Genomic DNA, 23,097 nt, shown 5'->3' on the forward strand with positions numbered 1-23,097 from the left:
AAAGGTCGTGACATTAGAAAGGTTGGAAAAGCACTGCTCTAGGAAGTGACAATTGGAGCACTTAGACTTAGCTTCTTGGATTATGTAATCTCTCTGTTTGGTCCCAGCATTGTGTTGATCCCAAATCATTCTTTAGGACTGTAGCAGAGGATGTGAAGAAATTGTTCATAAACACTACCAACTTCAGCCCAGGGGATTTATTTTTGCTAGATGAGGCAAAAGAGAAGAGGGTATCCACCCTCCCACTGCCTTGTCAGGCCATGTATAAAAGTTGACCTGTCTGGCAGCCAGTTTGTACCACAGCATTGGCAAAATTGTCTTCTGCTGCACAGAAGGGCAGCAGACTGTTTTAGGTGATATAGAGAACACAGAGCTTTCCGCCTCTTCGGTTTTCAGCATTTGAATCCATAAGAAGTGTATTTCCATCCTTCTGGGGAACTGAAGCTACTGCCACTCTCCTGCCTTTTTGCCTCCCTTTTGCACAGTCCTGTTCTTTCTGTCTTAATCTTCCAGACTGTAAGGGCAGAGACTGTCTAATTATTGATTTTTATAATCCACTGTGGGAGCCTTTTGTGGGTTGAAGTGTAGGGTTAAGTATTCTTCAACTAAAAGCAAATCAATTAAGGAGAAACGCCATGATCTCATTCAGTATTACTATCGGCATGCACAAAATGCTTGCCTTAAAAAAAACGAGAGACTAGAATTGAGTAACTTTCCCCACAGATATCGCTTTTAGAGTGTCAGATCTATAGATAGCAAGCTACGCTCTTAAAATCCTGCCATTATAGAATAATACATTAGGATAGAGGTATTCTGTCTTCAGAGTCTGGCTTGCAAAATACCTCACTCTGCTTACAAAAATCTTTAGTGTTCAAAGTTGCAAAACATCAGATACATTTCAAAAAACATCCCCTGAAATTATATTATACTAGCTTGGGGACCCGGCAGTGCCCGGGTTATTAGAGAAAGTGGGTAATGGGGGTTCTGTATGCCAAGTTTGGTCTTTATTGGTCATTGGATGATGGTTGCATTGTTTTCAGGAAGTGAGTGAAGGTACTTGAAGTCCCATCATCCATGGTCCACCCTCCTCCAAACTGCAGCAGGATATAGAGTCGGTAATGGGGGCTCTATGTGCCAAGTTTAGTCTATATCAGTCATTGGATAAGGGTCACAGTGGTTTTAGTAAGTGAGTGAAGGTACTGCAAGTCCCATCATCCATGGTCCATCCCCCTTAGAACTGCATCAGGATGTAGAGTGGGTCATGAGTACTCTGTGTGCCCAGTTTGGGTCTGGTCTGTGATTTGTAGGGGCTACAATGTTCTGTTGGAAGTGAATCGGGTGAAGGTACTGCAAATCCCATCATTCATGGCCCATCCTGCCCTAAACCACACCAGGTTTTAAAGTGGGCCATTGGGCCTCCGTGTGCCAAATTTGGTCCTGATCCGTCATTGGTGAGAGCCACAGTTCTCTAAGGAAGTGAGTTAAAGTACTGCAAGTCCCGTCATCCATGGTCCATCTTCCCTCAAACTGCACCAGGATGTAGAGTGAGTCTTGGGGGGGGGGGGGTCTGTGTGCCAAGTTTGGTCTTGTTCTGTCATTGTTGGACTTCAACTCCAACCATTCCTGACAGCCTCAGACCCCTTTCCTTTTCCCTCTGCTACCTCGGAATGTTGAGGCTGGCCAACCCTTCTACTCTCCATGTCTCTGGCTACCAGTATTTTTAAAAAAACCTCTAAAATCATAGGTAAAAGTTTCCCCCTGACATTAAGTCCAGTCGTGTCCGACTCTGCGATGTGGTGCTCATCTCCATTTCCAAGCCGAAGAGCCAGCATTGTCCGTAGACACCTCCTAGGTCATGTGGTCAGCATGACTGCATGGCATGCCATTACCTTCCCACCAGAGCAGTACCTATTGATCTACTCACATTTGCATGTTTTCGAACTGCTAGGTTGGCAGAAGCTGGGGCTAACAGCAGAAGCTCATGGCACTCCCCGGATTCAAACCTGCGACCTTTCGGTCAACAAGCTCAGCAGCTCAGCACTTTAACCCACTGCACCACCGGGCAGTAAATAAAGAACAACACTCAAAAACAGGGGAACTTCAGACAAGAAATGATCAGGGACATTAATCACCTCTCAACAAAGGATTCCTCCAGGCAGCAAGAAGCCACACCTTGAAGCTGCAAAGCTATTCCATGCTAGTCAAGGTGATTAATTGCAGCATTCCCACTTGCCTCCAAGATATAAGAGTTCTTTCTCCCACCCTGGTCATTCCATTTTTAACCCCATTTTCCTAGTTTCCAACAGACCTCACAACCTCTTAGGATGCCTGCCATAGATGCAGGTGAAACGTCAGCAGAGAATGCTTCTGGAACATGACCATACAGCCCAATAAACTGACAACAAGCCATGAATATTGTGCTTTCTAGGGCTTGTAGTGGCCCATGCAGGTAGACAAGTTTGAAGGGGTTTGAAAGTCCCAAGCTTTCCAAACCATTTTATGTTGTTAGCTCTGTAATCCTGGCAACAGCAGCACTTTGAGGTGGGCCAGTATTGTTATCCCATGGAAAAGCTTGTAATGTGGTGTTTAAAGAGACCTACTTCATTCCGAGTTCTGTTCACAACAGACTGAAGAGCTTTCCAGCTTGGATTTGCAACCCAAAACACCATACCCACTGATCTTTATAGGCCATGACAAAATTCTGCTAATTGTTTTGTGGCTAATACAACTACTGTTGTGACCTGTTTAAACAAGAGGCAGGCAGCCATGGTTTGTATCACGGTCGTTGCTGACAACTATTCTGTGTTGTCCCTCTGATCTGTCAGAACTGTTTATCTTTCCTTGTTACAAAACTCAGGCTCTCAGTGCTTTGTGACAAGGTATTTGAAACTGGGTGGGCAGGTCTGCCCAGCACATCTTGTATTTTGTGCGCTGGTTTTTATTGTTGCACTCATCACAAGGCCAAGTGGAAATGTGGTAATAAACGACAGTAAATAAATCAGTTGCCTTTGAGAGTAAGGAAAGTTATTACAACAGCTTCAGACCAAGGTCTTCTACTTCTTTGCCTGAAGAATTCTCCTCCCAAAGCAAAGATTGTGCTAAGTAACATTTTTGGAAGGAAGAATTGCTTTATTTTTTAAAAAGACCTTGTCTAGCAAAGGTCTGTAAGTCCTGTGTTCCCATTTTCCTACCAGTTTGTGTTCATATTTTGGGAGAGTTACTTTTTTTCTGGACAGCAGCTCCCCAGACCTTAGTGGCCATACTGATTGGGGCCGTGGTAGCACAGTAGTTAAAGCCGCTAGCTGCAGAAAAAGCTGCTGACGGAAGGGTCAGCAGTTTGAAGCCGCAGGTCAGGGTGAGCTCCCAACTGTCAATCCTAGCTTCTGCCAACCTATCAGTTTGAAAACATGCAATGCGAGTATATCAATATGTACCGCCTTGGTGGAAAGGTAAAAGGGCACTCCATGTAGACATGCCAGCAAAAAGATTGGAGATGTCTACAGGTTCCTTCGCCAGGGAAAATAGAACAAAAGCACCTCCTCTTGACCGGAGTTGAGCCTCACCTCCAGACGCTGGAGATGAAAAGGGGAATCCACTTTGAGTCTCTCTGGGGAGATAAAGCGAAATATAAATAAAGTGTATTATTAAAGTGTATTATAATTCTGGCAGCTGTAACTCTTCTGACCTCCCCACAAGTCCTTGGGTTTTTCTCTTCTGTATGGAAAGCCTATCACGTTGCATTACCCCCTTGCACTAATGAAACGAAGACGCGCTCCTCCATCCTAATTGTAATAAGATACTCTCTTGAGCCATCATTGATGTCGTCATGATTGATGACCAGGCAGGCCAGCGAAGAGTTGTAACTTGTCCTTCAATGGAATTAAAAGGCACCCCTTTCCATCCCAATCGAGTTCCCTATATTGTCAGCATGTCGTAAGAATCTGATTAAGAGGCTTTCACTTTTCAGTTTCCAGTTGAATATTAGTTGAGATTAGACTCTTGGTTTCTGCACATTTTTCAGCAGTAGTGGTGCTAAATATTTGATGCTTTGTTCCAAAGCTTAGATCACATAATACTAGAAGTTTAATGGCAACAGCAACATAGGAGACAAATGATTTAAATTACATGCTAGTAATAACATTCCTTCCAATTTTGAGTTGAATAAATGGTGTGATTGAAAAGACAGCTTACTTACATGATGCCCCTAAACAAAGAAGTCCAGGGAAGATGTGACAGTAAACCTTTTGCTACGTATTTTTTGATATGAGAATAGGACAGATGGATGGCTTTGGGTCAATGAATGAATTAGATTTTACATCTTCACAAACCACAAAAATAGGTTCTACTGTGCAACAAGCAAGCTACTCCATTTTAATGTGTATTTTCCTCCTGGTGATGAATAGGTAAAGGTAAAGGTTACCCCTGACATTAAGTCTAGTCGTGTCCAACTCTGGGGGTTGGTGCTCATCTCCATTTCTAAGCCAAAGAGCGGCGTTGTCCATAGACACCTCCAAGGTCATGTGGCCAGCATGACTGCATGGAGCACCGTTTCTTTCCCCCCTATTGATCTACTCATATTTGCATGATTTCAAACTGCTAGTTTGGCAAAAGCTGGGGCTAACAGAGGGAGCTCACGCCACTCCCTAAATTTGAATCTGTGACCTTACGGTCAGTAAGTTCAGCAGCTCAGCATTTTAACCCACTGTGCCACTCCCCTCAAAGCCAACTTGTCCTCATGGTTTGCACTTGAGTGCCTTTCTCTGAGGATGCCTTGTGTTCAAGTTCAAGTTCATCTTATTACAGTCAATGATCAGCTTGAGAGAAGAGGGACACAGTCCAGCACAAACACATCAGATCTAAGGTTCAAGAGATTAAAAACTTTAAAACTTTAAAATAAGTGCATCATTGCCAGGACATCAAGACAGTTAATCCAAGAATCTAAGACAAAAGCCATATGCAGCATTATATCAAAACCCAACACAAGTAATGGAATTAAAAGGAAGGGAGTCTGTAGGAAGGGAATTGAGGGGCTCATGTGGCACAGGGAAGGGAAATCCAGTCAAACAGAGGAGGGAGCAACATCCATACTATAATTAAAAAACTATAATCCTAATTTTCTGTTAGTATGAAATCCTGACTTGTACTAAAAAAGGTAAAGGTTGTCCCCTGACATTAAGTTCAGTTGTGTCTGACTCTGGGGGTTGGTGCTCATCTCCATTTCTAAGAGCCAACGTTGTCCATAGACACCTCCAAGGTCATGTGACTTGTACTAGCTTGTGCTATTTGTCATCGACTGCCGGATTTTAATCACTGCTGTGCAGAACTTAGCAACATTATAAGTTACAGCCAAGTTAGTACCTGAAAGCAGCAGGGAGATGTAAAATTGTCCAGAGCGTCCTTTGTGTTGGTATAGTCATGGCATTTTTTCTCATGTCACAAGTGACTTAAGAAACTGTACTATGGTAGTATAGACGGGACCTGGGTCTAGCCCTTTTGATGCTGCACTACCTACTTGCAGTTATGTAGGTAGTGCATCCTCAAAAACCTTCATAGAGATTCATAACATCATAGAGTTGAAAGAGACCAGATGGGCCATTTATTCCAACCCCCTACCAAACAAGAAGAAAGGCAGGGAATAATAATAATAATAATAATAATAATAATAATAATAATAATAATAATGCCATACACTACAATTGCTATGGAGTAAGAGCTACCCAACCCCAACAAGTGTAGGAAAAAATACAATTCATGCTAGGACAATGTATGCAGTTGGCAAACAAAATGCCAGATTCAATCCCTGACTTGTCTAGTTAACAGTGAAAGAAAAGAACACTGCCAATTTTTTGTGTCAGGAGCAAATTGAGAAACTGCAAGTTGCTTCTGGTGTGAGAGAGTTGGACATCTGCAAGGATGTTGCCCATTAGACGCCCAGATGTTTGATGTTTTACCATCCTTGTGGGAGGCTTCTCTCATGTGCCTGCATGGGGAGCTGGAGCTGACAGAGGGAGCTCATCTATACTTTCCCTGGATTCAAACCTCCAACCTGTCAGTCTTCAGTCCTGCCAGCACAAGGTTTTAACCCATTGCACCACCGGGGGTTCCTGAGGTGTAATGAGACTGGATCAAATATCTCTATAGAATAGGCACTGAAGAAGCACATGTTCCGTTGTCTCAATGTGTCCTGAGTACCAGGGGCACAGTCTCTTGGCGTATGGGGTCTTCTGGTAATGACCTTTGAATGTGGCAGATGGGAGGGCATGGCAGTGTGCCAGAGTGAAGGCACTCCGATGGCTGGAAACCTCCAGCATGGTTAGGTATTTCATAGGGGAGGTACAAAACCTACTGACTCCATTGATAATAACGGATAGTCTGATTGGCGCTCAATGTCAGTTATTTGTTGTTTGGCTTGGTCGTAGCCCATACTGGTTAGCAGATCTGGTGATAAGCCAAGGATTAAATTTTAGCTGCAATTGCTTTTTGCCATCTGGACTGAAAGTCAGCCGACATAGTAAGTGGTGCAAGGCCAAGGACTGAGAGGGATAGTCTAAGCCAAGAGTTTAGCATTCTTTGTGCTTTTTTAACCTTCCCACTTTCAATACTTTCCATGGCTCTTACTTTTTTTCTTTCTGTGCTCAGAAACTTGGAGTAGATAAATTATAGTGTGATCAGCCTTAAGTTGTGCAATTATTTGAAGACTGACACAAAGAAATAAGGAACTGCTGTCACCAGCTGGCCTTTAAAATGCCTGTACAAATTCTTAACAACTAGTTTGTAGTGACTTTCTACTTTAAAAACCACCTGTTTGCTATTTCCTTCATTCATCTACTTACAGAATCATTATGACTCAGAACCAGTTTTCATTGAAATAATAGGTTAGCAAAGATCACTGGATTTTGAGAAAGAGCAGCATCCGTGTTGCCTACTCATTAATGCAGCGTCATAGTTGAGATGTTCACTGTATTATTTGTTTAACAACTCCTCCTCTCCCTTCTCATGCCTGAAATCTTGCCTGTGTCTTTAGAAATGTTTATTAAACCTCATTCTCAGATTGTTTAGCAAGTTCCATAGAACGATGTTCCCTCTAATTCCCCAAAATTAATGTTAAAACAGTAAGAAATTTACATTGACAATTAACAAAAGTGTGAAGCGTTAGTATTCCTCCCAATGTTTCCTCATTCATTACTCGATTTCCTTGTTTCTATGGCCTTGTTTCTGCAGTGTGGTAAAATGCATAGAAAATAAAGTACAATGCCTTTATCTGTTGACTCAATATAGACCATTTCACTTATATGTACACTCCCAAAATCATTCCCACCCTGCAGTGTTTGTGGATTTACCTTAAGTCCACCAGTGCTAGTCTATGCTACCTTTCTGACCCAAGTATAGTCAAAATATAGGGTTTCCTGTTATTATTTATTTACTTGTTTTTTAAAAACTTTTATATCCTGATCTTCTCTACCTCCGTAGAGGGACTCAGACCGGCTCACAGCAAGGATTCAATGCTAATAATACAGTCTAAAAAATCATGCAATAACAACAAGTTAAAATGCATATAGATTAAAATTACAAATAAGCCAAGTTGCCAAGATAAAATCACGTCCACTTTTATATCCTGTTCTTCTCTACCTCCGTGGAGGGACTCAGAACAGCTAACAGAAAAATTCAATGCTATACAATAAATAACATCATAAAACAACATACACAATAAATAAGCTCTAAAATACATATACAAGACAATTCATCAAGGTAAGAAACATCATCCAATTCAATCCAAATGTTGTGGTCAAATAAAAGGCATGGCCCGACTTACCGGGCCAAAGAAGTTGCGGGGCAGGGTGTCCCCCACTGCCATTCTTGCCTTAAGGGGGGCTTCTTTCTCCCAGAAGCCCCCTCTGATGGCAGGAAGGTTTCCCGCCGGCGGGTCAAGGGGCCAATGGCCAATGACCATGGGTTGGCGGTGAGTGGTGTATCGCACTTGCACACGCAACTCTTAGTCTATACCGGATCAGCCATCAATCTGAAAATGCCTGATTTCAAAGCCAGGATTTTAGCTGCTTCCTGAAGGACAGGAGGGAGGAGGCAGACCATCTTGCCAGGGAGAGAGTTCCACAGCCGGGGGGCCACCGCAGAGAAGGCCCTGTCTCTCATCCCCACCAAACGTGACTGCGAAGGTAGTGGGACTGAGCAGGGCCTCTCCGGAAGATATTAACGTCCTTGATGGTTTATAGGAGAAGAAATGTTTCGACAGGTAAACCGGGTTGGAACCGTTTAGGGCAGTGGTTCTCAACCTGGGGTCCCCAGATGTTTTTGGCCTACAATTCCCAGAAATCCTAACAGCTGGTAAACTGGCCGGGATTCCTGGGAGTTGTAGGCCAAAAACATCTGGGGACCCAAGGTTGAGAAGCACTGGTTTAGGGTTTCAGGTATCCACAGGGGGTCTTAGAAGATATCCCCAGCAGATAACAGGAATCATATTGTATATCAAGCTCTACCTGGTTTATAGAATCATAGAGTTGGAAGAGACCTCATGGGCCATCCAGTCCAAACCCCTTCTGCCAAGAAGCAGGAAAATCACATTCAAAGCACCCCCAACAGATGGCCATCCAGCCTCTGTTTAAAAGCTTCCAAAGAAGGAGCCTTCGCCACAGTCCGGGGCAGAGAGTTCCACTGCTGAACAGCTCTCACAGTCAGGAAGTTCTTCCTAATGTTCAGGTGGAATCTCCTTTCCTGTAGTTTGAAGCCATTGTTGTGCGTCCTAATCTCCAGATGATGATGATGATGATGATGATGATAACAATATACTCTGCAATTGCTGTGGAGTAAGTTACCCAACCCCAACAACAGCAATCTGTAATGTAGGGAAGAGGGAGGAGGGAGCAAGTAGAAAACAAGCTTGCTATGACTTCCCCTCACATATATATGGCCATCATGTCTCCTCTCAGCCTTCTCTTCTGCAGGCTGAACATAACCAGCTCTTCAAGTCGCTCCTCAATTATCTTCACAATTTCTCATTTCCAATTGTTTAACAAGAGCAATAGCGTAATCACTTTACCCTCCTGTATTTGGCTGTTGAATAACTTCGTAGTTTTAGCTGTGTTTTTGTCTGTTGGTCTAGCTCAGTGGTTCTCAACCTGTGGTCCCCAGATGTTTTGGCCTTCAACTCCCAGAAATCCTATTAGCTGGTAAACTGGCTGGGATTTCTGGGAATTGTAGGCCAAAACACCTGGGGACCCACAAGTTGAGAACCACTGGTCTAGCTCTTTGGAAAAATTAAAAGTAGTCATGCAATGGATTACTCTTTCAGTAATAAGTAACCGTGAAGGTGGTGGTGCGTATTCCCAAAAAGTAACAAGCAAGGAGTCTTTGAATTGTCCATTTGCCGATTCAATGTTCTTTGAAGATATTCTAGGCTGCTGGTGTCTATTTTTCATAAAAGGCCTTGCTTGTATTCTTACACAACCCATAACTCGAAGCCACATGTTTTATTCTTCCCAAATCAAGTAAGCTTATGAGGTGTAACATCCACTTCCACAGCAAAAGGCGAGGCTAAGGCCGGACCTCCATTTGCTATTCCTAATGGAATATTGAAACACTGGTTCCCAGCGGTGAGTACAGAAGAAGGCCGACCTTGGTGTTTGTATATAGAGTGGCAGGAACATGAAGCAAACCTGGTCGCATAAACACTGGCGGTGCTATTTACTCCCTACGGTGGGTCATCAGGGCCAGTTGCTGCCTCCATTTTCAATTTGAAAGTGGCTTTCTACACAGCAGGAACGTTCTGAGAATTAATGATGGTGTGGAAGGCCTGGAAGAGCTTCCTGTTATTACCGATGACTTTGCAGCTCAAAAGGCGGAAGAACTTGAGCATTGCTTCCAGAGAGCAGGCTGGATAAAGAAAACGTTGCACATAACTAACTGCCTTTCTCTTTTCTTTCCTCCAACAGTGCTGTGGTTCTTGATGGGAAGATTTATGCCACCGGTGGGATTGTTAGTAGTGAAGGACCTGCCCTCGGAAACATGGAAGCCTATGACCCCAAGACGAACACATGGACGCTTCTGCCCAATATGCCGTGTCCTGTGTTCCGACATGGCTGCGTAGTAATTAAAAAGTACATTCAGAGCGGATGATGCCAACCAAGACTTGCAATAGCAGACTCTCTGATTCTTGCCAAGCGGAGGCAAGAACACAAAACTGTCCTGGAGAGAAACGTCAACAAGGAGGTGCAACCGAGAAACGTCTTGCCGAAATTACAAATAATCTCTACATTGAATGTAGAAAATCTTCCTCACCTTTGGGTGAACCAGGAGCGGAGTGCTCCACCCTACGTGCGACAGCGTGGCTTAACACAAGCGTGCCACTAGATGTCATAGTGGCGCTAGTTACAGACATAGGCTTTCGGTCTACCCAGGTGCAATAGCATTTCCCGTACATTGTTTTAACTAGGGGGGCGAAAGAGAACCCGTGTTATTACTCCTTGAGAGCAAGTTCTTGAATTTTAACTTTGTCAGATTAGGCTTTGCTACTACACTTTAAGCATCGGGGCTATCGGAAATGAAGGTCAAAGTGTCCTTACCACTTTGATTGCGACCGGTTTGTTTTTAACCCAGCGTATGCTTTTCAATACCAATGACTGAGAGAGAACTCCTGCGACAGACTGCATAGACCGAAGTCAGTCTTCCACCATGTTTATTACAGCTCCTTAGGGCAGAGCTAATACGAGATAGAAGTGTGTCTGTCTGTCTACTAGCATTCCATGTCCTTTTAATGAAAAGGTTTTCTGAAGTTGTATGCCAATGTGAATGTGTGGTCGTGAGGAGGGCTTGTTTCTGCCTTTCTACTGTTTTTCTACTGTATGGATAAAATGACAACTACGTTTCTGTAAAGCAAGAGGCATCTAGGAGCTTTTATTAAACTTTTATTTATCTATTCAAAGTTTAGAATGAAAGTTCTGTGTTTGGGAGTTCCATATTTTGAGCCAGTTATTGAAGGCAATGCCTTGTCGGGGGGACGGGAGGTGAGGTCACCACCGAGTGAGTCCGTTACCCAGGATATATGCCACTGTCTATATTTTTGTCAAGAATAATCTAAAAAAAAATTCCTATTTTTTCAAACCCTACTGCTCTGCCACTTCCCTTTCCCAAGTGTAAGAGGAAGCCTTAAGGAAGCGTTCCCACCTCAAGAGGTCTCCGCAGCTGCTTTTCTAAGAATGACTGCTTTTACAGCTTCTCAGTACACAGGTTTGACAACAATAATTGAAAATATATCAGGTTCTATCCTGCTTTACAGAGAAGAAGTGGCGGGGGTGGGGGGGAAGGATATTGTGTAGAGTTGTAAAGTATATACACAGCAGGGCTATATTTTTGTATGTATATTAAAATATTGTATATTCAGAGAAGCATTGTGATGTGAACATTTCTTTACAAATGTGTACATGGAGCAGATCAGAAGGGACAACAGGATTACAGCGGTAACAGCAAACACCTCTAAGGATTAACCCTGAGCTACGGAGTGATCGCTGATTTTCTTTGCAGTGGCAGAACTGAGTGGAAATACCCGTCTTCACAGAACTTCATCACGGCCATTAGAAAGACATCTTAATCCATCTGAAGTGCTGCATGCCAGATACGGGGAGACAGAAGGCAATCCTAGTTTATATAAAGTCTTAGCCAGGATTTCACATACGGGAGAGGTCATTTTTTAAGAAACTAGAAATTTAATGGAGTTAATTATTGTTAATGCTCCATAGGGTTGCTACCAAAACCAATATCTCTTTGGTGAGACCTAGGAAGCTCACTGCTCAAAAACAGCATAATTTTGTAATTTCTGCTGTACCAAGACGCTGACTGGTACTGATACGGGCAAGGAAACTCACAATATAGTGGCACCTACACACTAGAAAGGCAAGGTACTCTTTGCAGGAGCACTTCCATGACTGGTGTAACTTTTGCTCTCATTGTTACTTCTGTGTACAATAGATAGGACAAAAGTCCCAGTCCATCTCTTCCAAGGAAGTTTGCTTAGAATCACAGGTTGTGCAATGGGTTAAACCAGACATCCTCAAACTAAGGCCCGAGGGCGGATACGGCCCTCCAATGTCATTTACCTGGCCCTCGCTCAGGGTCAACCTAAGTCTGAAACGTCTTAAAAGCACACAACAACAATCCTATCTCATCAGCCAAAAGCAGGTCCACACTTCCCATTGAAATACTAATAAGTTAATATTTGTTAAAATTATTCTTCATTTTAATTATTGTATTGTTTTTAAGTGTTTTTTTTTTTGCACTACAAATAAGATATGTGCAGTGTGCATAGGAATTCATTCATTTTTTTCCAAATTATAATCCAGCCCTCCAGCAGTTTGAGGGACTGTGACCTGGCCCTCTGTTTAAAAAGTTTGACGCCCCTGGGTTAAACCCTTGTGCCGGCTAAATTGCTGACCTAAAGGTCAGCGGTTCAAATCCACAAGATGGGGTGAGCTCCCATCTGTCAGCCCCAGCTTCCTATGCAGGGACATGAGAGAAGCCTCCCACAGGATGGTAACACATCCAGACATCCTCTGAGCAACATCCTTGTAGACGATCAATTCTCTCACACCAGAAGTGACTTGCAGTATATTTTCAATTTGCTTCTGACACAATAAAAAAAACCCCTCTGGCTTTTAAGGAGCCAGAGAACTGCAGCCAATGGCTAGTTGATTTTGATACCAGATAAATTTTCTTTTTAGATTGGAAATTTTTGGATAAACACATCTCAGATGGCTGGCCGATCAAACCATTTTGTAAAGAATACATTTATACAAAGCAGGGGTTGTTCAAAAATTTGTATCTTGCCATATTTCAAACTAACGTCTTATAATCTGGAATCTCGATGACTAGATGACTCTCTCAAGGGCAGCAATGCTCAAACTTACGTTACGAAGTTTGGTCTCAGCCTTCGCAGGGGGAAAAATCATGTGAAATATTTTCCCCAAACATGGTGCAAATGTGATCCCAAAAGATTGGCACACAAGTTCCTAACTGCCCAGGGCAGGTTGGATTTTTAAGCATTGGTGTGGGTCTGCCTCCAAAGGAGGTGCTAGCTTGGGAGCCTAGCTAAGCGTCCAACAGCTCCAAAATTATCCTATTTCTTCTTTTCTTACATTGGAGCAAAACTGGCTATTTCTGTGAATACTAAATACACAGGGTTTTCTGTAATGATATTGTATATATGCTTACTGTTCAGTTCTTGTTAAATAAATCTATTTCTAGATCTAGATCCAGCATTAATTGGATTATTTTTTTAAAGGCAAAAAACAATGCTTGTGCTTCTCAGCCAGGCTACCTTCTAGCCATGGATGTAAAAGTCTCCAATTCTTGGACATTCTTGGTCTATTCTGCCGTTCTTGAACAAGTTGGCCACTTTCCCCACCAACTAATGCATTTTTGTTTTTGTTTTCACATCAATACTTCTGGAATATTTCATTTGTATAGTCAATATTTTCATACATGGGTCTTCCAAGACTAGAAACTCAAAAATTTGGTAAAATACTTCATCTCTAAAGAGAAATCCAACCTAATGCTCTGAAACCGTTAAAGTGCATAGTGTGTGGAAAACAACTGATCAGCGAAATACAATAGATGGAGAGCACATACCTCTTTAACATACAGACTGCTTTCTGTGTGGAATATTCATAGTATGATTAGGTCTACTTTGCAAGATTTATCTTCGAACTGACATTGCAATCCTTCATTTTTTGTTTGTTTCCATGTTGCCGTCCAAGCTAAAGAGCAGGAAGTGACTATTTCTTTGCAAATTTAATCCCTCAAAGAATCCAGGGTGAGTTGAAGGAGCTGCCAACCTTATTAACACCGGAGAAGAGGTCTTATTCAGCATAAGTCAATACGACTTGGTAAAATGAGTAAGACACAGAGAGGGTATTTTGGTTTTGCTTGTAAGTGCAAATTATTCTGGATTTCCTCTGGGAAATTGGTGGGAAGCGTGTGATAAATGAATCATACGCAGATATCCGCTAAGAGATGCAGAAGCAGGCTCTTCTTAAAAGCTTTTAGAAATTCTAAACATAGGTAGGCTCATTCGTTCACCTTTTGTTGACACTACCCTTTACTTCACTAGGGAAATTGCACACTACCCTTTAAAAAGGTTGTTTGTACAATGCTCAAAGTCTGCATAAATGTTGTCTGACTGTTGCCTGTCATCTGGTATAAAACCTTGACTGTTAAAATGGGAATTGTCTTGGTAGGCTGCTTCACCCATAGATCTTCAATAGCGCTAATGTCGCTGGATGACACGAATGACACAAACCTCCAAGGTGTCAAAAAACTGGATGTCGATGCAACACACTTCCTTTCTGTTCTCTGTCCTGTCTATCCAAAACAGCATTGAATGTTTGCTGTGTATGTGTACTGTGATCCGCCCTGAGTCCCCTTGGGGAGATAGGGCAGAATATAAAATATTATTATTATTATTACTACTACTACTACTACTACTACTACTACACCTCAAGCCGAAAGGAGGGATGGGTAATAAAAATTTTATTATTACTTGAAACACAAGTTGAGTCCACAGCACTCTACTGGATGTTGTATTGGATCACAAGTCGGACACTTCCCAAGTGTCTAGGACTGTGTGATGTATCGGCAAATAATGCATGCAGATCCCAGTAAGGTGGCCTTTTGCAGCTGGCAGATAGTAATTTTGTCAGCGGCGATTGTCTTTAGGCACTGCATCCAGTGTGCCGATCACCACTGGGACCACCTTGTCTGGCATGTGCCAAAGTCTTTGCAGTTTGATCTTTAAATCCTCATATTGTGCCAGCTTTTCCAGTTGATTTTCTTCAATCCTGCTGTCACCCGGGATTGCAACATTAACAATCCATACTTTGTTTTTTAACACTACCGTGAGGTCAGGAGTATTGTGCTCCAACACTTTGTCTGTCTGAATTCGGAAGTCCCAGAGTAGCTTGACAGGTTCATTCTCTGTAACTTTTTCCGGCTTGTGATCCCACCAATTCTTTGTCACAGGCAGATGGTATTTGTGGCACAAATGCCAATGAATCATCTGAGCAACAGTGTTATGCCTCTGCTTGTAGTCAGTCTGCGCGATTTTCTTGCAGCAGCTGAGGGTGTGATCTATTGTTTCATCTGCTTCCTTGCAGAGTCTACATTTGGGATCTATTATTATTATTATTATTATTATTATTATTATTATTAAATGTGCGAATAATCCAGCTAAAACATGGCACAGGACTGGATCCAAAATTCCCAGCATTGTTTGCCATGAAGGTATATAATATTTAAGTTTAACCATTCAGACACAGAGTTGCCCACCAAATAAAACATAGATCATCAGCACTTACTCTTTACCAATATCTGACTGTAGAAAATAGCACAAGGAATGATACAGACAATTGTGTCTCCTCACCTGCAGGAAAGTTCTTCATCCAGAGGAGACTGGCTCTACCTACCTTTCCTCCACAGCATCCTGAAAGGGAAATCACTAGAAAGAAATCACCGCTCCACTTTGCCCTGGATCAGAAAGCATTCCAGCAGTGGAAGGATGCAGTCCAGAATATTTATTACACATTTATTAATTAGACCAGTGATTCTCAATCTTTGGTCCTCCCAAGTGGACTTCAGATCTCACAATTCCTAACAGCTGGTAAACTGGTTGTGACTTCTGGGGGTTGAAGTTCAAAGCACCTGGAGGACCAAAGTTTGAGAACCACTGGATTAGACCATAATCCTTTTGGGAAGAAGGCAGAATTCCCCTCCTACAGGCCTAGCACAGTTCAGAATATAATTCAGTTAAGCCTTAACTTACATTTTGCCTACATCGACACAGGTAAGCATTGAGGTGGCTGAAACTAAATTCTACAAGCACAACTTGATTCAAAAACGACTTCAAGCACATCAGTCTCCAAAATGTTATGAGATACTAAATGTAAGTTGATCAGTAAAACAAAGGGCGAATGTGTATTTTTCGCATGTAGAAGATCCCTATAATTTAACATTCCATATTTACCTACTTTTGCTACTTGCGTATGCTCATTAAGGGCTCATTACACCAGCCATTTGTGGCATACACATAGCTACAATTGTGTCCCATTCTTACACGGGAGGCATCCAGGATGCCTTTGTACAACCCTGAGCAAAATAGCACAAGTGATGAATAGCACTAATAACTATGGCAATCTATTGCAAGCAGACCCCACTGCCAGAGGAGGAGGCAGACAGCTGACTTGTGCCTCCACTTACGACATCCAGCCATCTCTTTGATGCCCGATTCTAAGGTGGTCTTGGAGCCAAAGTACTGTTCTATAAGATGGATGATGGGGAAAAACGCCTGTCCCAAAGGAGGCATCAAGGACATCACCCTCTCTGTATAAATCATCCACTGTCAGCAGTGCTTTCTGCTCAGCCGGGACTGAATAGGATCTTGGCCTCATTCTATATGAGCTATTTATGTCTAATGGAGACTAGTATAAATTAATGGGTTGGATCTAAAGTAAATTAATCAAAATTAAGTTCCACTGATCCAATGGAAATTTCAATTAGTCATAATGATCTCTGCACACCAATTTCAGTGTAATCGAAAAGCAACTAACTTGTTTGGAGTCCAATCTGAAATGACTATCAAAAACCAATTTTAATCATTTCACTTTCTCATATATATATATATATATATATATATATATATATATATATACACACACACACACACACACACACACACACACACACACACACGTACATACATACATACATACACACATACTCCCTTATATTTTTAAGACTTCTCTTTTCAACCTGTGCATAGGATTACCTGTTATTTTGAACTACTACATCCTATTAGAAATTAAATGCATCAATATAGGTTAAAACTTTCTTTATCCAGTGTTAAGAATAGTAAGAAGTAACATTGCTGCATAAGTTGTATTAAAACCCACATCTTGAGAGGTCATATGCCAATGTATGTTATACATTAACTAGACACTTTAGCCGGCTGTTGCTGATTTATTACACACGCTATATATCCAACACAACACACATGCTGTCCTAGCTCTTGGGAGCTCATATTTTCTTCCTTATGTCAGCAATTGTAGTCTTGTGGCAACCATGTACTGAGGACATTCAGGTATAAGAGTGTACTCCATGTTTACAGAGCAGAAAGGGAGAGGGACAGATTCTTTGCATACAGCATCTTTGCTACAAATGAACCACAGACCAACATTTCATCTTCAATTGCTGCACTTCAATACACTTAATAATAATAATAATAATAATAATAATAATAATAATAATGTTATTCTTATATCCCGCCACTATCTCCCCAAAGGGACTTGGGGTGACTTATGTGGGGACTAAGCCCAGCAACAACAAGAATTAAAAATATATGACAATAAACAATATAATTAAATTTTAAAACCCAAAAAAAGTAACATCACAAAAAATATAAACCACCAATAGCCGGAAAAATTGGCATGTTGAGATTCGAGAGGGCAGGGCAAGGGCTGTGCAAAACATAGGCTATATTGCTGGGAGTAAAGTGCTGAGAAAAACCAAAACAATAGGTCAGGGATGGGTAGACCTAATTGGGAGCTGTCATTCAAAGGCACATTAGAACATCCAAGTTCTCAAGGCTTAACAGAAGGTGAATAGGGTGGGGGCTAATCTAATCTCCCTGGGGAGAGAATTCCAGAGCTGAGGGGCCATCACCGAGAAGGTCCCCTCTCTCATCCCCACCAATTGTGCTTGTGACAGAGGTGGGAGCAAGAGGAGGGCCTCCCTGGCAGATCTTAAAGCTAGCGCTGGTTCATAGGGGGAGATACAGTCACAAAGATAAGCCGAAACTTTAGGGCTTTCTAGGTAATAATCTATACTAGTGTATATACCAGGCATTGTCCAAGTGTTGGAAAGGCCGCTGCCACCTGCTTCCTCCCTTCTCCAGCTCTGAGAAGGCCTACCTCTCAGTGATTCCATGGCAACATCGGTCTCTTTTCCTTCCATCCTTCACCATCCCTCCCTCTTTCTCAAACACATATCACCTTTTTTTCCCAGTGACATCACAGAGAGGCACTTCACCTAGAAACAGCCTTTGTGGTACAAACGGACATACTTTGACTTTTATAGAGAGAGAATATTGTAGCTGCTAAAACACAACAACCTGGATCCATAAGTGCAGCAAGATGTAATATTGCAAGCCAGAGGGGGCACAGGGCCTGTGTATCTCAAGCAACAGCCCCCAGCTATGTATCCAATTCCTACTCAAAGTGAAGGAAGTTTCAAAACGAGTTTATTGGGGAAGGTGAAAGGAGAAGGGGACCATCGAAAATCTCATTAAGTGAATCTAAGTCTTTGGGCATTTCTTTAAAAAATGATCTGGTTTTCGCCCATTTAACACTTCCCACCAGCTGAAATGAAGGGATACAGAAATGAATTATGCTGCCTAATAGTTTAATCACAAAGCAATAAAAGTGTAAACATTAGCGGGAATTAAAACACAAAAAAATATTTAGAAACTCAGGATTTTTACTTGTCATCTTTATTCAAGTATTTCACAGCAGTTATATTACAAATTACAGTAAAATGTTCCAAAATATCCAGAATTTCCAAAACAAAATATTAAATAATTTACGTAGCTAACTCAAGATGAAGTAAAAAAAAAAGAAAAATCATGAAACACAATTCTGGATACAACTGATAGAATCCAAAACGTATCATAGCTGAGGAAGTAAGCTTACGTAATCAAATAGGAGACACACATGGATGAAACCAAACAACAAGACGTCCCCATTGCCTAGTAAACCAACATACAATATAGAAAAGAAGCAGGGATGAGCTCAGGTTCAAGGCTATGTTGAATTTGTACATGAAAAGGGGAGAGTAATGGCGAGCAGCGACAGGGCCTGCGATTCAAAATATCAAAACAAAACCAGGAATGACCTTCCAATTGAAAAAGAAAAGAAGAAAAAAGGACGATAAGACAGGGCATTCACAAAGAAAGAAGGAAAGAAAGAAAGACCCCCATAATCCTATAATAAATAAGTTGGCATATGAGAAAACTCAAGTAACAATACCAAGGACACAAAACATAAATTAATCACAGGTGAAATTCAAGCTTGCAAACACAATTTAACTCCACAGCGGTGGTCACCTTAGAGCAATTCCATTATTAGCCCCACAGAAATTTAACCTCCATTTTTGGCTCTCGGAAAAGGCCATGTCTTGGAGTTCATTGGTAATATTCATAACAAGAAACAGGAATTGATTTGTACAGGTTATTGCCAATTTTATGTGGCAAAAATAATAATAATAACAATAATAATAATAATAACAACAAAAATACAGAGAGTAAACAACTTGACAACAGGAAGAGATTAACAGGTTTAACTCTACAACCACTAGGCTATTAGTAAAGAAAAGCGATACATGTTTTAGCATGGTTCTGGAGCCAAAAGAGTGAATATATCATTTTATTCATGTTGCCCACTAACACATTTATATAAGCTAATTTATCTGAAATCCTATAACATTTAGAGGCAGCTCCTCACGTTCTCTTTCAACATTCAGAAACGACTAAGATTTTTTTTCTCCTTAGCTGACCACTCAGAAAGCATTTTTTTTCAATGCCAGACTTGAATTTCTGATATTCTTCAAATTATTTAACAACTATATTTAAAGGATTTAGATTTGTACAAATTTAGCAACTTGTTAAAAATGTATGGTTTTCTTTCTTTTTCACAAGTGCTGCTGCTACTTGAACAAAAGAAGCTTTGAACTAGAAAGTTTTTTTAAAAAATGCTGCAAGAACCTGAGACTTGCAAAAAAACGGGGTGTTTTTTTTTACCAGAAACTTGCTACAAAAAATCTGCTACATTTCATCAAATCTCAAAGTTGTGTAACAATCCCCATCAAAATACAAAATGCAAATGGATCTGACAGCAAAATATCCCAGAAAGGAGAGGGTGGGGAGGAATGGCAATAAATATCAATAGAAGAAAAGAGACGTCCCCAGAATCAAATTTCTAAAAGGGATAAATTGCAAGTTTAAAATATGCTTTTGTTTTAATCGCACTTTCCCACCAAAAAATACAGTATTTCTACAGGAGTTGTGTTTAGAGGAGTGTGACAAAATGCATACTAGAAATTAACTAACAAAGTGGCATTTGGGGGGCGGGTCTGTAGAGGTTTGGCCAGAAGAAGGCTTGGACATAACATCGGAAAGGGTTGGGAGGACAGAGAAAAAGCACATCAAATCACTGCAGTAACGGAGGTGCAGCAATGGTTCACTACTACAAGCTACATGCCTAGTACCTTAGCGTTAGCATGTAAACGGGAGTGAAACGGACTGCAGCTTTCTGTAAACACTGGTGGTAACTAAAATACAAAAAGCTGAGGTAGCCAGGTAACTCTGCAGTTGTCTGAGAACTGGTTTTGCCTACTGAAACGGAAACAAGCTGAGTTGCATATGTGAGAAAAACCATAACCTGCAGCTTCTGATCACACTATAAGCGGACGCTATGGTCATGTGATGCTAACACAAGGAGCTACCAATCCACCTGACCTTCTACGTTGTTGACCTAAAGGACCGTCAGAAGCTGCCAAATATCGACTCTAAAAGAGAATCCCGTTGCCTGATACGTGCCTCCTCTTATTTACCAAAAGGAGGAGCTTGAGAACGAAGGTCACATGCTTCAGCCCCAAGAAAACAGCAATCTTTCCAGGACATCCCAAAAGAAACAAAATGAAAGGCCATTAAGTTATCATCTGATGAATACTGCGCAAAATGGACTGTACTGAATAAGCGGGGTCGAATTCGTACAAACACTGACAAAACATTTTTTTGAAGGGCAAAGCTGTCTCTTTTAACATTTCCAAAAATTATCGTAGTTCAGAAAGAAACCTGTTTTTAAGAACTCTGAAGGAATACAATGGAACATGGAAATAAAAACAAAACCAACACAACTACAGCCACCTTAAATATCCACTGTGAAATTTGTTTTATGAAAACTTATATACTTGTGGAATAAACACATTTTTACCATTCTGAGATAACATTGTAAATTCCTTAATTTAGCTTTCTGGAGAGCAACATAGACATGTTAAAACATAATACTGGCTGCCGTTCGACAACATGGGGACCTGAAACTGTTCTTTGGGAACACAGGCTTTTGAAAATAACTTTCTAATTCTGTCATTGGCTACAATCCCAACCACTTTCATAGCCTTCTCCTTCTCCTCCTCCTCTTCCTCCTCCTCCTCTGACTAAAAAGGCACATTGAAGGCAGCTCCAGAGAGCCTCATCTTCACATTATTGTATACCAAAAGTAATTCAATTCAACCACAATTCTTCACTGCCAGCTTTAAAAACAGGCTTCTGTCCATTACCTCAGAAAATAAAGTAAAAAGGGAAAAATATTTATTTTTTGAACTTGCCTACTTAACAAAACCATCCATTGGATCTGCTCTATCCAGTTTGTGGGTGTTTGTTAGCCTGCTCCTTTTTGCCTGAAGCTCCTCCTAAGATAATGCGTGTAGACAGCAGAAATGAGAGCAGGTTCTGTAGCACCAAAAATCTCCAAGTTGTGGCATTATATTCTTTATTTATATCAAGATACAAATATTATGAAGTTCCGTTTGGTTCTTGTAGGCTGGCTGGTTTCAGGTACCTGAGACAATAGCACCAAATTCATAACAGAAAATGAGACAAAGAGCGAGCGTGTTGAGACCAAGGCTCTTGCACATACTTGGTGCAACTGGAAATCGAATGGCTCAGAAGACTGCTCTCCCGTGAGCAGCTTATGAAAAGATACACCCGCACACCTTGGAGAGTTCACAGGAATGTTTCAAACATATAAACTGTTCTTTCCATCTCCTGAAAGAAGATAGGATATTATTTATCACTCCTGAGCAACATGAGGAACAAGAAATGTTAAAAACAAAAATATCATGACTGTTCTACTGATACATGATCAGCAACGTGCTTCTAAGACACAGATTCCACTGGCTGACACACATTGTAATCAGTGCCTCAAATGTTAGACCTATTTGTGGGTATATCTGATCATATGCTTCCAAAAATGGTCCCAGTTTCCCCCATCTGTTCTATCTTTTGAGATGCAGAATATATGCCACATACCAGTCACCTTTTGCTCGCCAACAGAAAATCATGATAACACATCTAAGAAACTACAGCTGATGTGGTCTATCAAATGAATCAGTGCCCCAAATAAGCCCAAAAATGGGCCAAAAAAAAAAAAAAACAAGGCACAAAGGATTTTTTTTGTTGAGCTGTGGGTTTTTTTGCAACAGAATTTATGACAGTTCCAGCTACAAACCAAACTGAACTTTAATTTCAGTCAATTTAAGCCTCATTCATGTTAACAGAAATAAATTTGGGCTCACACCCTAGGTATCATACTATTTTGTACTAATTCCAAGTAGAGTAGATCTATTGAATCAATAGAATTTACTGAGTGTTGCTTTACCATGCAGCAATTGGTTGAACCATTGAAACCCTAATTGGGATTAATAATTGTATTTAGGCCTTTTTGTTCTATTTCTTTAATCCTTCTTGTGAACCACTTCCCACTTAAATTTTGAGAGAAAGGCAGGATAAATAGGAGTATATTGGCCTGCATAAATAGGAGCCTGGATGGCCCAGAAGGTCTCGTCCAACTCTAGGATTCTATGCTTCTATGAAATCATATTATCACTTCTTCAGAGCAGTTCTAACCATCACCAGCTTGATAAACTTCAAAAAGTATTTTGGCAGTTATTTGTTAATTTAATCTGTATTAACAGATTAAATTAACAGTTACGACCAATAATATAACACATAGAAGCTAAAACTGGTACTGTAATACAAAACAATACAATACAGTACCAAAAATAGCAATAAAGAATAAAAATGGATGCTTAAATAAAATGAAACATAAAGTATCAATAAAAATTGTTTATAGGTCAAAGACAAAAAGTCATCCATGAAGGGATGAACTATGCTTTTCTTGCCAAAGGTCTCCATCATCTGGGAATAGCCATCAAGACAGGCCTAAAGGAACAGTTGCTGAAGAACTATATTACAAAGAGCACAAA

General features: G+C 41.0%; 2 protein-coding genes across 3 annotated transcripts in view; one reads left to right on the forward strand and one right to left on the reverse strand.

Moving 5' to 3' along the window:
- Positions 1-11,399, forward strand: part of KLHL29 (kelch like family member 29) — a 545,709-nt gene extending 534,310 nt beyond the window's left edge. Inside the window, exon 14 of the mRNA XM_060786976.2 lies at positions 9,948-11,399. Within this exon, the coding sequence (XP_060642959.2) occupies positions 9,948-10,131 (184 nt within the window). The 3' untranslated portion in view covers positions 10,132-11,399. The remainder of the gene's footprint in view (positions 1-9,947) is intronic.
- A 7,126-nt stretch (positions 11,400-18,525) lies between these two features.
- The window catches only part of ATAD2B (ATPase family AAA domain containing 2B), a 75,298-nt gene continuing 70,726 nt past the window's right edge, over positions 18,526-23,097 (reverse strand). For both annotated transcript variants that reach the window (XM_060786965.2, XM_060786956.2), the window contains exon 28: positions 18,526-21,877. In XM_060786965.2, coding sequence (XP_060642948.2) covers positions 21,836-21,877 — 42 coding nt within the window. In that variant the 3' untranslated portion in view covers positions 18,526-21,835. The remainder of the gene's footprint in view (positions 21,878-23,097) is intronic.

This window comes from Anolis sagrei, chromosome 1, assembly GCF_037176765.1.
Source record: "Anolis sagrei isolate rAnoSag1 chromosome 1, rAnoSag1.mat, whole genome shotgun sequence".
In the NCBI taxonomy this organism is placed as follows: domain Eukaryota; kingdom Metazoa; phylum Chordata; class Lepidosauria; order Squamata; family Dactyloidae; genus Anolis; species Anolis sagrei.